General features: G+C 34.2%; 1 protein-coding gene across 1 annotated transcript in view; it reads right to left on the reverse strand.

Moving 5' to 3' along the window:
* Positions 1–19,275, reverse strand: part of LOC114331654 (diuretic hormone receptor-like) — an 892,082-nt gene that overhangs the window by 528,162 nt on the left and 344,645 nt on the right. The window contains exon 4 of the mRNA XM_050649706.1: positions 10,359–10,449. Within this exon, the coding sequence (XP_050505663.1) occupies positions 10,359–10,449 (91 nt within the window). The remainder of the gene's footprint in view (positions 1–10,358; positions 10,450–19,275) is intronic.

The following is a 19,275-nucleotide window of genomic DNA, read 5'->3' on the forward strand; positions in this document are numbered from 1 at the left end:
CCCTTTTAATCTTATTGTGCATAGTCTATCTGATATTGGTTGGAATGCCATTACTCTTTCCTTCCATTTTCGCTGTATTATAAAACCTGTTCCTAACCTTCTGGTTTCTCCCCCGCTTTTAAAAAATACCACGTCTTCTATTTCTACTATTTCTGTTTCCAATTGTTTTGTCTCTTGTAAAGCTATTATTTCTACATTATACCTTTTACATTATATCTTTTAATTTCTCTAATTAATTCTTTGAGTTTTCCTGTTTCGTATGTGCCTCTTACATTCCATGTACCCAAGTTGACTTTAGTTTTCTTTTTGTTATCTTTACTTATTGCCTTGTCCATTGCCTGCGTCGTTTCCTTCTTATTTATCCCTGTTGCAAACTGTATCTTGTCATTTTTCGGCTTTTCTTTTTTATTGCTGTCTTGATTTGTTTTATTTCCATAGTTCGTAATCCTATTCTTTGCATTTTTCGTCGTCATTTGTTTCCTTTCATTGCTATTGCTTAGTTTTTTGCTTTGGTCTCTACCACCAACGTTTGGTTCATTCCATCCCAGCGCCATATTTCATGATCGGCATATATTTTCTTATACCCTACTTTCACTTTTCTCCCTTCCTTTCTTAGTTCTTGCGCTTTTTGTCTGACATGTTTCTGTACAATTCTGTCGTTCTTTGATAGGTCATCGTTGATATAAACTAGACCTTCTTCTCGATTTCTCAATTTGGTTTTGTTTCGCATGATTTTTCTTTTATCTTCTTCCTTTTCAAGCTCAACCAGACAAACTTTTTCTCCTAACTTCAGAGCCTTCTCTATTTGTACATCTACTTTTAATTCTGTCTGCATAAAATTTTTCATTGCATGTTTTAGGATATCTGGCCCATTTGTATCTATATTCAATCCCTGTATAATTATATTTTTTCGCCTTTTTTGATTTTCTAAACTTTCAAGCCGTTCTTCTATTTGATAAACTGCCTGTTTTAGTTTCGTGTTTTCTTCTCTTAATGTTACATTCTCCTGGCGTAGCTCTCTTATTTCATCTCTATATTCTTTCTGCTCTCTACGCATCTCGCTAAGTTCTCTTGATTGTTCCTCGATTTTTAGACTTACTCCTGCCATCATTTCCATAATTTTTTGTATATTCTCCTCCATTTTCTCCTTTCTGTAGGAGGGAGATCTGCTTATTTTTCGACTTTTGTTAAAAGCCCGTTCCAATTCTTCCTCTTTTCTCTTCTTGTCCTTTTCGTCTGTCGTGGTACCGTCACTTTCTGTTCGAAATAATAGCTCTTCGTATTTTTTATCTTCTCTGCTCATTACAACTGGTTCGTTTTACTGCGATAAAGGTCTCGTTCGGACTATCTCCGCGGAAACTTAACCTTTCTCAGTGTAGCGTCTTACTTTTTTTCTTCTTTTTTTTTATAAAATTATATTGAGCAGTATATACTATTTCGCTCCTCCCTACTTACAGGACTTCCCTGTCGACTTGGCAACACCGCGTTCCAATCAAACAAGAATCCACTTTGAATATCGTAATATCGATGACGTTTTATTTGTTTATGTGTTACGCTTACCTTTGATTTTTGCCAATTTGGAGCACAATTTCAATATTTAGTTTATTATTTTTCGTTCAGCGCGAAGATTACTCACTTAACTTCACACTTTAGCGTTTGCTGTAATTGATTTACTCTGCATTTCGCGAAAAACGGGTTTAATGCAGGAGCAAAATACAATTAATATTTACACACTCAGCGCAACGTTGCCCATCCTTCCCATTTATACGTCTCACATTCCATGACGCCATTTTCAGAGTTGTTTTGTTCTTTTCTGTATTTAAGTACTTCAATTTGCTTTTCCTTCTGTTTGTGTTATGATCTTTAAATCTGCTCATGTCCCTGTTCTGTGCCTGTTTTGTTTCTCTGTCCGTCATTGTGTTTTCTTCAGCTAGTTTTTTGAACAAGTTGGTTCTGTACTGTATGTTACTTTTTCTATCCGGCTTGTTTTTTGATTCCATTTCCGCTTAATGCCTTTAATAATTACGAAACCATATCTCTTTTAGTGTTAGGTCACATTCTATGTATAGTCGGTGTTGCTTGTAGTTCATTAATTTACCCTTGGCTTTCAGTATTTTCATTTTATCTTTTACAGTTTAACACACATTAGCAATATCAATCATGTTTAAAAATTTTGACAATAAATAAAAAAATATGGCAGCAATAAACCATGGCAGTTGTGCTATATATTTATAGAGTGAGTTGAACTTGTTACGATTTTCATATAAAATTGGTTATAACTTTGTAAATACCCTGTATAACATACCCAACCTTTATATTTTTGTGATGAAGTTAACAGCATATATTAGGAGGAAAACTCGACTCGTTATAATATATTGAAGGGTGTAAAAGTGTAAAGTGTACACAATACTCCCGTCTTCAATTTGTTGTGGTCAATCACATCGCGATAAATCGCAGCAACATTTCGCAGCGTCTAAACAGCGTTTCAGTCATCAACAAATCAGAGCAATTTGTCATCACAATAAGTTGCTGTGACTTATCGGTGTCTCTAAACGCCGCTTAGGAAAAAAAAGTTGGGCGTCTCATCAAAATGAGGCTTCTCACGAAAAATTTGCTCGTTAAACATCGGCGTCGTTTAGGCACAGCGATAAGTCAGAGCAACTTATTCTGATGACAAGTTGCTGTGATTTGTTGATGATTGAAACGCTGTTTAGACGCTGCAATATGTTGCTCTGATTAATCGCGATGTGATTGACCACAACAAGTTGAAGAGGGGAGTATTGTGTACACTTTACAACCTTCAATAAACTATAACGAGTTTTCATCCCAACAAATAGATCCTGTTACCTTCTTCATAACAAAAATATAAAGATTGGTTATGTTTTACAGGGTATTTACAAAGTTAAAACCAATTTTATATGAAAATCGTAAAAAGTTCAACTCACTGTATAAATAAAAATAAGCACAACGGCAATGGTTAATTGATGCCATATTTTTTTATTAATTTTCAAAATTGTTTCCCTATGTTTCCCCTATGTTTAAATTTATTAGTTTTCGAGATATTTTCATTTTTCAATGGACCAGTAGCGTGGCTACCCAGATCACCAAAATTTAATAAACATGACAGATTTTTTGGGGTTAGTTTTAGAATAGAACGAAGGTTATAAAATGCCTCCAACAATAAGAGATGAGATGAAAAATAGAATAAAAAGTGTATTTCGAATTGTTAATTTACAAATGCTTCGTAGTGTAAGTAACTCATTCGATGGCCGTTTTTAGACATGCATAAAATGTGTTAGGCGGTCATTTTGAACAACTTTGTAATTATTACATAAATTAATATTTAAAATATTTTAATTTTTTCAAAAATGCTGTGTTTTGTGTTCGTGTCTTTTTTGTAAAAATTTTTACTGATAAATTATTTCATTCTTTATTTGTTACATTGGTACATTTATATACAAAATTAGTTTTTATTTGTTTTCAAAAAATGTTTGTTTTGTGTTTGTATTTTTTTTGCAAAATTTATAATTAATAAATTATTTTTCTTTCTTGTTTCGTACACTTACACACAAAAGTAGTTTTTAATTGTTTCAAAAATTTTAAATTGTGTAAGTATGTTGTGGCTGTGTTTTTTTTGTAAAATTTATTACCAATAAATAATTTTTCTTTCTTTATTTGCCACTTTGTTACATTTATTACCAGATTGATAATCAGTACTTCGTAAATTGTCAGTTTTAGATAATTCAGGCATGGTTTACTCAAAATTTGGAAAGTTTTAGACCCGTAATTAATAATTTGCTCGGAAAAATGAAAATATCTCGAAAACTAATAATAGTGGAGTCACCAAAAGTTTTCACCTCCGATTTCGTTGAACCTCCATCCATTTTCATTAAAATTGGTGAGAAGTTAGAGGATGCCTCAAGCAACAAACGTGACATAATGCAAACTTGCGATTTTAACTTGGGGGTGGAAGCCACCCCTTTTCGTGAGTAAAAATTATTTTATCAAAAATAATACCATAAATCGATACAAGTACAAATTCTAACCAAATCTTGTTATATAAAGTTATTAATATAAATCAATGCTTTTTGAGTTATTGAGGACCAAAGATTTTATGCTTTAAAACTGTTTTTCACGTATAACTCAAAAACTATAAGCTTTTTCAAAAAAGTTATTACTACCAAAATTTAAGACAACAAAAAATTTAATATAATCTTCACTTAAAGAACTAAACTAATGTTAAGTCAAAGTCAGTTATGGGTAACTGTGGCACCCACCCCCAGAGTAAAAGCGCAAGTTGCCATGTCACCTTTGTTCCTTAAGATATCCTCTAACCACTCATCAATTTTCCAGCAAATGGATGGAGGTTCAACGAAATCGGAGGTAATAGACCATATCCACCTTCAGTGACTGCACTATAAATTTAGACATAGGAAATGTTTTATAAAAATTACCACAGCTATTTCTCAGTCGGAATTATTATTTTTAATTAGTTGGTTAGATTTAGAGAGCACGAGACATGACAGTTCAAATAAAATATTAGATAACTGTAGAGAATGTAATGTCAACATAAATTTAAATCCCTTTTTTACATACAAATATTAATTTTGATTTCAACAGTTTATAAGAACAAAATTAGGTAATTAATTAAAAAAAATAAACCAGAACCAGCTAAGTGGGTTGTGATTGCGCGCAGCGGTCAAATACCTCCTGGAGTACTGAAATTTACCTTTAAGAGGGTTGCTGTGATTTCGCGCAACGGAAGGATTAAGGCAGGTAAACAAAACGGTATATTGTGATTGCGCGCAGCGGTATATATCAGCAGCTCTAAGAGCCAAAACACACGGACCACGCTGCAGCGCTACTCTGTGGATCCATAGAGTGGCTGACGATGATTTACCGTGGGCTCTTATGTAGAGTGGCCGGCGCACCCCACACGAGCGAGTGTAGCCGGCCACAGTCGCTCGCATAAGAACCCACGGTAAACTACTTTTATGGATCCACAGCGTAGCGCTGCAGCGTGGTCCGTGTGGTTTGAGGGTAATACCCGAAAATTATGTTTGGACCGATTGGTTTCCTTCACATAAATATAAAAACTTGTTATTTTAGTCCCCTTTTTAGACCCCTTAACCCAATCTAAATTGTACCTTGTTCTTTCTTGTTTTCTCCCATAAAATAAAATAAAATCTGTTACCATCCTTATTTCCTTCAATAACAAATAATTTGCCTGGATAAACACCCTGCAATTTTCCTTAAATTTTGTCAAAATATCAAATGGTTAAACGTCAAATATACAACTTCTAAATAAATCTGCCAAATGTATTATTTCTAATTTACTAAATAAATGTACTTCTATTGCCACTTCTTCAAACAGGATCGATAAATACATACAATTACTGTACTACCGGAACACCCTAGCAAAAGAAAAAAACAATAAAAATAACTGAACTAACTTCTTAAAACTGAGAACCAATAAACTGACCAAAAATGACTTCAGCTTACCTTTAACATGCAAAAGGGTCCACTAAAACTCTCAGCCTGGCCATTAACAAACATCAAATTAATATTTAGAGGTTTTTCCAAAACAAATCTTCACGTGCCCCAAATTGCCAGCACACCAACGGAAACCTCAATAAAAAGAATTCTCAGTACATCCCATCAAAGGATCGAAAAAACTACCATTTTCAATTAAAAACTGAGAATTCTATCGCCGGCCAGGCTTCAAGTTCTTTCTCAAAATTTCTTTATTGGAAAAAAGAATGAACGTTGTTGATTTGCTAACAAGCGAAAAAAAGATTGCTCGAAATTGCGGAGATGAAAACCCTTCAAAAAATCGATAGTAAGACTCTATGGGACAGAGCCAGAAGTGCAGATATACGACAGAAGACAGGGTAAGAAACAGAAGAGTAGAATGGAATGACCACATAAGCCGAATGACAACAGAGTAGTCAGGACAGCGAGAGACAGTTTCCCAATAGGAAGACGATCAGTGGTACGACCACGAAAACGATGGAATGACAACTTACTAGAGGCACATTGAAAAAACAGACAGTCATGTCTAAACAAAAAGAAGAAGAAAAAGAAGAATTTATGAAAATTTTGATAATAAATAAAAAAAGAATGTGTGTGTACTTTGTACGCACGTAAGAAGTTATACTTCTACTACATATTATGTGATTTTTAAGGCAATACCAAAAATTTAAAAAAATAAAAGAATAAAACTCACACAAACACATTGAAAAATGCCACAAAGAAAAAATGATTTCTAAACGATAATAATTATTGGCAAAAATTTTAAATACGCATTTTCTGAAAAAAAAAAATTATATAACAAATATACTTACAATCATAGAGTGCATAAAAAAATAAAAGAATAAAAACTTGCATCGGGAATCGAACCCGTGACTTTCGGGGCGCTTTGATTCGTAATCAAAGCCTAGACTCACTCGTCCAATTCCACATTATTTGTCATGTGGAAAAATAGGGTAACTGAACGTTTTACTGTTTGACAGTTGTTTTGAATATAATTAAATTATGTAGTTTAAATTTTGTGGAAGAAAATATTAAAATATAACAAAACAGTAAGAAAACAATATAATAGATGAAGATTGGTAGAACTTTTGTTGGTAATCAAATTAAGTATGTAAATCAAAGCATTATGTACCTACTAGATAAATAAATCTACGCCAAAAAATCATAATTTAAAAATAAAAATCGGACCTAATTTGGGATTTCTCTCTAAAATCCCCATTCTTGAGAACATAAATATACAGTAGAGCGTCGATTATCCGAACGTCGATCAACCGAACGACCGCTTATTCGAACTATCGACTGCCGTATCCCGCACTTGAATACCGAGCAAGCGTTAGTAATTGACGCTTAAAATATCTTCAATTTTCTTCAATATTGTATCCAAAAATAATTACGTTGTTGCAAAGACTGCACTTTCTTGTTTAGATGCTAGTTGTCATTATCAAGATATAAATAAATATGTAGGTATATAAATATGGTTTTTATTCACTTGTGGATAAATATGTATGACTATAAATATGTATCAATATATTGTAGTTCGATTATCCGAACAAATCGGTTTTCCGAACACCTATGTCCACCAATTAGTTCGGATAATCGACGCTCTACTGTATTTCAACCTAATCCAAATGTATAATTACAATATGATTATAATAAAAACTACTTACCAAATTAGAATGAATTTTCCTTGTCCAAAAGTCCAAAAATATAGGTATATGAAAACTATTTAAAAAGGCAGTATAACTATTAACTAACTTTTGTTTGTTGTTTCTTTTCACAAAAATTTTAAAACGCAACAACCATAAATAATCAAACTGCAGCTGTACCACAGCCGTCATATTGAATAATTTTTGACATGTCATTTGAACATCCAATCAGAACAAAGTTATAATGCGCATGCGCCGGGATCATATATATATATATATATATATATATATATATATATATAATGTTCTTGAACTCCTAAGTGGAGCATAGAGCTTCAGTGAAAACGCGCCATCGGGTTCTATTTTGCGCTAGGGCCTTCACCTCATTCCAAGACTTTCCTTGACTTCTTATCTCGTCCATGCCGGGATCATAGGTTTAACATAAAAAAATTCACCCTCATATCGCCGGTAAAGAAGTATAACTTCAAAAATATGGCATCAATAATCCATTGCTTTTGTGCTTATTTTTTTATTTATACAATGAGTTAACTTGTTACAATTTGTCATATAAAATTGGTTATAACTCTCCTGAGGAGAACAAAAGTTCGAAATGGTGATAAATGGTCCATAGAGAGGTGGTAATGATCTCTGAGTGGAAATTAAAAAATATAAAATGCCTTTATCTACCTGTGTTTTTACTCACGTATTGAGTATTAAGAAACAGATTTGTTGATCTTTGCCTCGTTGAATTGATGTGTTGTGGAGTGCAACTATATAGACTTCCCATGTCTCTGCATTCATCACCCTTTATTCCTTGCAAATTTTAGAAGGATGGGTAATAGGTATAAGAGAGAATCTGTTTCCGAATTAAGAAATCCAAAGATTTTATTTTTAAATATTTATTTGTTTGAAAATGGAGTCTTTTGGGTTTCGTCGTTTCTATATTATATTATTGTTGATTAATTGGCAAAGCCACATAGTATCAAATTATAAGCATTATCAAATAAATGGTATCCATTTAATTGGATATGTAAATAAATTTTAATTCGGTAAGATTCTCCTAAATTGATGCAACCCAACTCCAATGATAAATCGCTGTACCGTTTAGACACGACGATAAATTAAAACAATTCGATCGTTAAAATAATAGACAAGGCGAAAACGGCGGGTTCGAAGGGAACATATTCCCATGAGATTTTTTTGCATAATCACATTCGTGAGATATCCCAGAATAAGGTTCAAGAAGTCGCCCACGTGAAAAGTGGGCCAATTTTTTTTTTTAATTTTTTTTAATCAAATTGCAAGAATCAATATTTTTGTCCCGAACAATTTTTTCTTTAATTTTTTGGACCATTCGGGACAAAAAAGGTCTCTTATAATTTTTCTCTAAAGTTGATCTTTTTCGACTTATAAGCAATTTAAAATTGAAAAAAACGAAAAATGCCGATTTTCAAGGCTTAATAACTCGGTCAAAAGTTATAATTGTGAAAGTCAATATATGACTATATCAAAGTTTAAAGCTCCCTCTACAAGATCCTGAAGAAATTTTTGTCATTATTTTATTACTAAGCTGTTATTTTTAAGTAATAGTAATAAGCGCGTTTGCGGCCGCTGTAAATTCTGAGTGCGAGAGATAAGCCATTCCAGCAGTTCAATATTCTGCATCTTACTCGCACTCACATTTACAGCGGCGTCAATACGATCTAACTGCTCATGGTTTTTAATTAAAAATAACAGCTTAGTAGTAAATTAATGACACAGATTTCTACAGGATCATGTAGCGGCGACTTTAAACTTTGATTTAGTCACGTTCTGACTTTCATAATTATAATTTTTAACCGAGTTATTAAGTCTTAAAAATGGCCATTTTCGCGTTTTTCAAATTTTAAATTGCTTAAACTTGAAAAAGTTCAACTTTAGAGAAAAATTATAAGAGACCTTTTTTGTCCAGAATGGTCCAAAAAACCTAAAAAAAATTAGTCTGGGCCAAAATATTGATTTTTGCAATTTGATTAAAAAAATTGTTAAAAAAAAATTGGCCCACTTTTCTCGTGGGCGACTTCTTGAACCTTATTCTGGGATGTCTCACGAATGTGATTATGCAAAAATATCTCATGAGAATGTTTTTCCCAACGAACCCGCCATTTCTGCCTTGTCTAATTTGGGAATTAATCATTTCAAATGTTATTTATAGGGCTTTTCATTCACAGTCATTTGTTTCGAGCTTCTGTCATGTGTCACATAATATTAATATATCTACGTCGTACGTTATTGGTATTACCAATGATACAAATCGAAGACGTATGACGTAGATATATTAACATTATGTGACACATGACAGAAGCTCGAAACAAATGACAATCGATGAAAAGCCCTATAGGCAGCACCAACATTTTTAGTAAAAACGGATCATGTACCACTAACGCATTTATTTTCAATGAAGGAGTCAACCTCAAAACTCACGAGGATCAGATTAGATTTAGAAGAATATGATTTCGAAATAGAGTATATAACAGGGAAAAATAACTACGCAGTCAGCCTTTCAAGAATAACATTATATCAACTAAAGAACTTATACATAGACAACACTCATATACTATCTATAACACGAGCGCAAGCAAGAGAAATTAATAATTATTATAATAATTAAAAAAAAAATAGTCCGGGCCAAAAATATTGATTTTTGCAATTTGATTAAAAAAAAAATTGTTAAAAAAAATTGGCCCACTTTTCACGTGGGCGACTTCTTGAACCTTATTCTGGGATGTCTCACGAATGTGATTATGCAAAAATATCTCATGGGAATATTTTTCCCAACGAACCCGCCGTTTCCGCCTTGTCTATAAGTTGATGCAACCAGATACCAGCTTCAATCCAACTCCAACTTCGATAAGTCGCTGCGATGCACCGTTTACACACAATGCAATAAATTGCAACAACTTGCTTGATATCGATAAGTTGTTTGATTTATCGCTGTGTCAAAACGACCCTAGTAGTAAATGGAGAATATAGGTATTCCTGGCGAATGTAGGTATCTATCCCTGATATAGGTATCCCTGACGAATAGGTTTAGTACCAAGTTAAAATTTGTATTTGAATAAATAAGTGCAATTTAAATAAATAAAATGTCTAATTTTACTTTTTATGCTAGGAAAACTAAGTAATGATAATTTTTCTTACCTTCCACGAACATCCAGAAGAAAGTAGTAATATGGAAGTAATGAAGTAATGTAACAATTATGATGCACAAGATGCTTCCTTCAAAATTTAACTGAAACAAAAATAGATTATTTTTAAAACGTGGAATAAAAATGGTGGAAAGTAAAGTAATAGTTATTTATGAAACAGTTCGTGAAGTATTGTTTTTGCGAACTCACGAGATGTCTAGAGCACGAGCGGCGCGATTGCTATACATCGCGTAAATGCGCAAAAAGTACTTCACGCACAGTCGCACAGTTTTATACAATATTTTATCTACAATAAACAAATAAAAAAACTGCAACTCTTTGTCACTGAATGAAGAAACCTTAATTTCCTATTCTTAATTACACTTCTATTCTACAATTTTTAGAACTTTGACGTTTAAAAATTCAAACTTCTTTCAAAACACTAAACTGTCAAAACTTTTGTTGTAATTTATTGCTCACATGTCATCACCATGACAACGCGTATTTTAAGGATATTTGATTATAGGAAAGTGTGCCAAAAAAAAAACACTGCGAAAATAAATCCCATTTAAAATATATTGTTACTTCACGGACACTTTAAACCCTTCACGTACTGCTATCTATAATGACCGTTTTCACAAACTAAAAACTTATGCATAATATGAGATAGAGTAGAAAAATTTATTTATTGGCTGTGCATATTTTTTAAACAAATACTTTTTTGCCCAGTAACGAACAAAGGTTTTTTTTTAAACCTTAATATAGTTCATGTGATCTAAAATGGGAATTTTATTCTGTGTTATAAATATGATCAACAAAGAAAGGTATATATGGAAAATGGAAGGCACAAAACGCTACCAGAATCTACATTAGGCCCCGTTCTAATAACAGGCGCTTAACGCTCGTTTTAATAACCCGCGATTATAACTGCAGTAGGAAAAATGAAAGAATACCCATGAACGAACATATAAAACACGCTGTATTTTCCTGTCACCGTGTCACAAAGAAAACTGCCCAGCGCAAGTACATGTAATAATAATTATTTCCACCTACCTCTACCGAAAGTAAACTTTTCCGGACCTGATTGTAGGGAGCAAAGTTGTACTTTTCCTCCCTAGGGAGGAAAATATTTTTCCTCCCTAGGGAGGAAAAGTAAAAGTGACGTCATTCATGAAATATAACTTATTGACGCCCTGTACAATATCTATTTTCTATTACGTAAGTATCTATACATTTTAACGTTTATTTATAAAACACCCAATATTTTGCAGAATGGTAAAAAACAGTAAATTTTTATTTTGATTTAACAATGTTTACATTAATAATTTGACTTATATTTGACAGTTGACAGTTATATTGTACCTACTTGTTAGTTTTAATTTTACTAAATTTTGTTGGTTAGTTACATAAATAAATTAAGTAAAAATAAAAAATGACTTGTTATTAATTTGAGGAAGGTGGAAAAACCATATGTATAACATGGGAGTAAAGTGCCTTTTCCTCCCTTGAATGATTACTGCCCTCCGCTACGCGTCGGGCAGTAAACTTCATTCTCGGGAGGAAAAGTAGCACTTTCCTCCCTTGTTATACAAATAGCTATTACATGTACTTGCGCTGGCCAATTTTTTGTATGACACGGTGACAGGAAAATACAGCGTGTTTTATATGTTCGTTCATGGGTATTCTTTCATTTTTCCTACTGTACGTACATTTTACTTGAGACCGTTCACATGCTGACTAAATGACCTAAAACGCGCGTTAGCTTGTGAACGGTCTTAAGTAAAATATATGTTGTTTTAATCGCGGGTTATTAAAACGCGTGTTAAGCGCCTGATGAGAACGGGGCCTTGCAGCGCCGAAATTAAAGAAGTTAACGATGAATTATATCAAACAAGATTCAAATTTGGACCAAATAGTCAAACCAACACGAAGTATACATAAATAGATGATCCATTTATAACTAGAAGGTTCTGGGAAAAATGCTCTACAGACATGAACATGACTTGTACGGAGGTCAAAAGAGGATACTTTGTATGCGTACAAAAACAAGAACAAAGTGGAAGTCAGAATAGATGGACAACTTACATAACCTATAGATATAGGCAGCGGAATAAGACAGGGAGACTCATTGAGTCCTATGCTCTTTAATTTAATCATGGATGAAATCATCAAAAACGTCAACAAAGGAAGGGGATATAGAATGGGAAACAAAGAAGTAAAAATACTCTGCTGCGCATATGACGCAATATTGATAGCCCAAGATGAAAATAGTCTGCAAAGATTAGTCCACAGATTTAACATGAGAGCAAAAAAAATCAATATGACAATTTCATCTCGAAAAACCAAAACAATAGTAATCAGTAAAGAACCAATCAGATGTAAAATAGAAATTTATGGTATCAGTATTGAACAAGTTATGGAAATAAAATACCTTGGAATTACATTGTCAAGTTACGGAAACCTGGACAAGGAAGTGATAAATCAAGTACAAAGAGCAAATAGACTAGCAGGATACCTTAATAACACTATATGGCGAAACCGACATATTAACACTGAGATGAAGTCGAGAATTTATAAAGCCAGTGTAAGACCAATAATGACATATGCATATGCATCAGAAGCAAGACCCGATTCAGCCACAACACAAAGGCTACTGGAAACGACAGAGATGAGAATACTGAGAAGAATTAGAGGAAATACACTGAGAGATCGAAAGAGGAGTGAAGATATCAGAAGAAAATGTAACGTACAGTGTATAAACGAATGGACACTAAATAGAAAAAGGGAATGGAACAACCACATAACCAGAATGAGGGGGGACACGTGTGGTCAAAATAGCAAGAGATAAATCACCAATTGGTAGAAGAAGTATCGGCCGACCGCACAAAAGATGGAGTGACAACTATCCACAGAAGTATAAATCCGCCAATGAACAAGCAGAATTGCTTATAAAGAGAAAGAGGAAGAAGAAGAAGAAAAATAAAAACAAGAACAACGGAAACTTAGGAGAATTATTTTACAATCTATATAGTGAACCACACATAGATTGTAGAATTGAAAAGCCAAAATGAGTGAACTGAAGACACTAAAAACCAGACGATACCAAGAGAGAAAATAGACCTGACAATTATGAAAATAGACTGGACCATATCTATTAATACTGAGCTGCTCAAATATGATCGTCATACATAAACGAATGAAATACAATCAATATTTAAAATGAAGATGAAACACAGCTTATGTTTGTTTATCTCTACATTTTAAGCTGACTGAAACCAATTTGATAACACTGAGTGATATATGTTTTCGATTACAATCGGTTAGTTCCAACTTCCGGTTCCCCCTTCCCTATTGCACTACGCATAGGTACCTAATACACGCCAACGCATTTTATACAAGGAGTAAAAAAAGGCAGGTCATAAATTAAACCACATATTCTGAGGGCAAAAATTGTTCGATTGAAGTTAATACAAATGTGCACATAAAGAAGTTACAGCCCTTTGAACCTACAAAAGGAAAATTGATTTTTTTCCAATATGCCGAAAAGTATTAGAGATTTTGTGGCATTCTTATGGCAGCAAAATTAAAAATAATATCAGTGAAATTTGTGCACTGCATAAAAATTTTATGGGGGTATTTCCTTTAAACCACCCCCAAACTGTTGTGTACGATCCAATTAAATTATTATTGTGGTACCATTAGTTAAACACAATGTTTTTAAAACTTTTTGGCCGTTTAGTACTTTTTCTATAAGCCAGTTTTTATCGAGACATTTTGAACACGTCTAAAATTAACGATATTTTCTAAGTAATATTATTATAGAGACATGGTAATAATAAGAAAATGTATTTTTATAATTTAAATTTTTTAGGTATATTTTGACACATGTTAAAAAGAAGACGAAACTCGATAAAACTGGCTTATCGAAAAAATACTAAGAGGCACAAAAGTTTTAAAAACATTGTGCTTAACTAAGGGTACCACAATAATAATTTAATTATTGGAACGTACACAAACGTTTGGGGTGGGTTTTTTTAATTGCCCTTTTGCCAGATTCTAATATGAGCCTAAAAAGGTATCCATTGAAATTTGGCAGGCTGCGGTGAAAAAAAATCTTTTTTTGCGTCCTCTGACCGCGTATAACACTAGGCCAGAAGACACCAGGGTAGTGCCGGATTAACCATATTCCGAATAAAACCTTAACCACCGCTCCAGAGTAGTGGTAATAGAAATCAAAATCCATACACCGTCCTTGGTTCAATTTCCTATTCTGTCCTGCTGCTTCTTATTCATCACCCCCGAGATCAGACAGTGCACCTCTCTCCATTATCTCTCTACTCTTAACATCACATTTACTATATTTCTTTCATCCAGCCTGAAACTCATTCGCCTCTCGAAGTCTCCCCTCTCATTTGTCCACCTGTGGCAGTTAAAGAGGTGGGCGGGAGCGTCCGGCACCCCACAAACAGCACAGTCCGCCGAAACAGATTTACCTATCCTATTTGTGTAGATGCCAAAGCTACCATGCCCGGTCAGAAACTGCGTTAGGAAGAAGTCCAGTTTCCTGAACTTACATTCCCATCACTACCTCTGATCGGGAATAATCTCCTTCGTCCACCTTGCCTTTCCGCTATCTATGTCTTCCTCATCTATATTTCCATCCATCCTCCTCGCATATAGTCTCGCTCGCTCTTTACCAACAAGACGATCGGTATCACCGGTCCAATAACATAAAGAGCCTCGTTTGAGGCCATCCCATAGGCACTAGATACCCTGGAGAGCATTCGCCTCTGCGAATTCTCCAACAGCTTGGCGTACTTCGCTGTGTTTAGCACGCTACTCCACACGGGGGCAGCGTATATCACCACCGACTGGACAACTCCATTTAAAACCCTTCTTTTGGTGCTATCCGGGCTTCCAATGTTCGGAATTAGCGGTAGCAATACCTCCAGACTTCAGTTCGCCTTCTCGACCGTCTTTTGGACATGTACTCCGAATCTCAGTCCTTCCGACAGCCATACTCCGAAGCCCTTAACCGATTTAGGGTCGATTCCCACTATACCTCCCGTTTACTTTCCATAACCATTCCATAAACCTCCCATTAAAATTCTATTCTCACTATACGTTCCGTTTACTTCCCATACACGTTCCATACACCTTCCATTAATTTAACCACCATTCTCACTAGACGTCGCGTTTACTTTCCCCACACACATTTTGTACCGGTTTGGTAACATTTTACCCTAAATTCTTGATTCGAATACACGTGTTTTTTCCGTCTTGATGAAATATGTGGTCTGAAGAAAATTTAATAATAGAAATGTAAAATATACATGCGGACCAATGTAAAAAAAGGTTATTTCACAATTTGTTTTCTTACCGGCGCGCCGCGGCGTGAGAAATACAAAATAAGATTTACTATTTTATTTGGGCATAAGCCACAATTCGAGTTTGAAATCAAGTTTACTTAACGTTTCGACTTTCACTTCGGAAATCGTTTTCAATATAAAAACATTCATAAATTAAAAATTTAACTTTGTTTCTGGTGAAGCAACGGAGTTGGAACAAGCAGATATATTATAATTGGGTCACCAGAAAGCGAAAATGCTAACGCACAACTTGGAGGAGCCTATAGTTTTGTAACTTCGCTTGTGGTGAAGCAACGGAGTTGCAACAAGCAGATATACTATAATTGTGTCACCGGGGAGCAAAAAAGGTAACGCACAACTTGGAAGAACCTATAGTTTTTTAACTTCGTTTCTGGTGAAGCAATGGAGATGGAACAAGAAGATATATTATAATTATTGTGTCACCAGAAAGCGAAAAAGGTAACGCACAACTTGGAAGAACCCATAGTTCTCTAACTTTGTTTCTAGTGAAGCGACGCAGTTGGAACAAGCAGACAAATTATAATTGTGTTACCGGAAAGCGAAGAAGGTAGTCCCTGAAATGTTCAGGACTATGTATCCCAGGATGTATAAACGAATGGACACTAAATAGAAGAAAAAAAATATGGAACAACCACATAGTAGAATAGAGAGACACGTGTGGTCAAAATAGCAAGAAATAAATCACCAATCGATAGAAGTGTCGGCCGAACAAGCAAAAAATGGAGTGACAATATTCCGTAGAGGTTATCAATCCGCCGATGAACCAGCGGAATTGCTTAAGAAGATATTGGATGAAGAAAATATTTTAATTCCTTGGCAACAGCCGTCCAAAATATTGCCGTCTTTAAATGTATTATCACTGTATTTTTTATTTTCAAAATTAAAAAGTCATGTCTGGCAAGTTCTATAAATTTTTTATTGTCCAAATTTTTCTCACCATGTATTCCCCCTATCCATAACCGCTATGTATTCCCCCAATCCATACTCTACCCGACAAGTCACACCTTGTCGTAGAAAAAAATACGTGACTGAACCGCGAGGTAATAGCAATATTCACATTATCCATAGGGTATCCGAGACGTCGCCGAAAAATACGTGGCCGATATTGAACGCAAAGATTCGGGAATGATAGGTAAACGTAACGGAAAGTGGGCATATACTATATGATTTGTATTTAATAATATTTTATGGAAACGGAATGCTATGCGTATTGAAAGTAAACGGGAGGTATAGTGAGAATCGACCCTTAACCGGTACGACCTCCACTCCTTCCACTATAAAGTGAAGAGAGGATTTGTCTCGGCTTCCTTTGACAACTATTACTACCACCTACCACTTCAGTTAGTTTTCTGAGGTGCTAGCTGTAGATCGTTCTCTTTGATCCATCTACTCATACGACGCAGGGCTGTGTTACCCGGTTTAAAGGTCGCGTCATATTAAAATGCACGTCGCGTTTTCGGCACGTAGCGTTTGCAGACCGTCAATCGGACTGCCCATTCACATTATCATACATAGAACGTTTACGTTGGTTTCAGTTTGGTGCGGTGCAGATGTGTTTATTGTCACAACACTTGTTTACATGACAAATTGCCTCGAAAACTACTTTTTAAATTAGACCGGACAGTATCGTCACCCCGGCTAGCGAAATTATTCCGATTCGATATTTTTAAACAAACTTACTCAAAAAGAAGTCCTTATAACATATCCACAGGGTGCCGGGCGGTACCGTGGTCGAAAAATTGTTTAAACATTTTTTTTAAACAAATTCACAAAAATATTTTTTTCATTTCGAGCAATATTTTTTTAGATAAACTGGGTCATTCTGGGCAAAAAAGGTCTCTTGTCATTTTTCTCTAAAATTGATTGTTGTCGAGTTACATGTGATTAAAAATTTGAAAAATGCGAAAAGGCCATTTTCAAAGCTTAATAACTCGATTAAAAGTATTATTATGAATTTCAATAAGTGACCAAATCAAGTTTCAAACCCCTTCTTCAAGGTCAAAAAGAGATTTTTGTCATTATTTTACTACAAAGCTGTTATTTTTAGTTATTAACAATTAGCGCTATAGTCCAACTGTATCGTCGCCCCCGTTAGCGAAACTATTTCGATTAGATGTTTTTGCACAAACTTACTCAAAAAGAGTCTTTATAACAAACACATCCACAGGGTGCCGGGCGGTGCCGTTGTCAAAAAATTGTTTTAACAATTCTTATTAAACAAATTCACAAAAATAATTTTTTCATTACGAACGATTTTTTTTTTATATAATTTGGGTTATTCTTAGCAAAAAACATATCTTGCAAAAATGCGGAAATGGCCATATAACTCGACAACAATCAATTTTGGAGAAAAATCACAAGAGACCTTTTTTGCCCAGAATAACTCAAATTATTATTAATTTGGGTTTAATTAAATTATTAATAAAAAATTATTTTTGTGAATTTGTTTAACAAAAATTGTTTAAACAATTTTTAGGCCACGGCACCACCCAGACCCCTGTTGATGTGTTATAAGGACCTCTTTTTGAGTAAGTTTGTGCAAAAAAATCTAATTTCGCTAACGGGGGCGACCATACATAGTTGGACTATAGCGGTAATTGTTAATAGTTAAAAATAACAGCTTTGTAATAAAATAATGACAAAAATCTCTTCAGGACCTTGAAGAAGTTGTTTGAAACTTGATTTGGTCACTTATTGAAATTCATAATAATAATTTTTAATCGAGTTATTAAGCCTTGATTTTTCGCAATTTTAGAGAAAAATGACAAGAAACCTTTTTTGCTCAGAATTACCCAAATTATCTAAAAAAAATATTGCTCGAATGAAAAAATATTTTTGTGAATTTGTTTAAAAAAGATTGTTTAAACAATTTTTCGACCACGGCACCGCCTGGCACCCTGTGGATATGTTATAAGAACCTCTCTTTGAGTAAATTTGTGCAAAAAATCGAATCGGAATAATTTCGCTAGCGAGGGCGACGATACTGACCGGTCTAAATACTCGGTATCAAATAATTCAAAGAAATACCTACATAAACAACAAGGGGAAAACGACCCGTATCTGTCAACATCCGAAAAATATTGTTTTCGAATGAACCGAACGCAGACGTAACGTGTCTTATACGCTACGTTACGTGTCTTATACGCACAATATGAATGGTTCAATTTAAAAACCATTAAATTATATTTTTCGCAAACGAAACGCTACGTGACGAAAACGCGACGTGCATTATAATATGAAGCGACCTTAAGGGAACAATGCCCCCATAAAATTTTTATGGGGTGCAAAAATTTCATTGTTATTTTTTAAAATAAAAATGCCATATGTCAATTTTCAATAAAAAATCTCTAAGAGTTTTCGATATATTAAAAACAATTTATTTTTATTCTTCTTCAAGTGCCATCTTCGTTCCGAAGGTTGGCGATCATCATGGCTATACGTATTTTCGAAACTGCTTACCGAAAGAATTCGTTGTTGCTACAGCTATACCATTCCCGTAGATTCTTTAGCCAGGAGTTTCGTCTTCATCCTATGGACCTT

Source organism: Diabrotica virgifera, chromosome 4 (assembly GCF_917563875.1).
Source record: "Diabrotica virgifera virgifera chromosome 4, PGI_DIABVI_V3a".
Taxonomy (NCBI): domain Eukaryota; kingdom Metazoa; phylum Arthropoda; class Insecta; order Coleoptera; family Chrysomelidae; genus Diabrotica; species Diabrotica virgifera.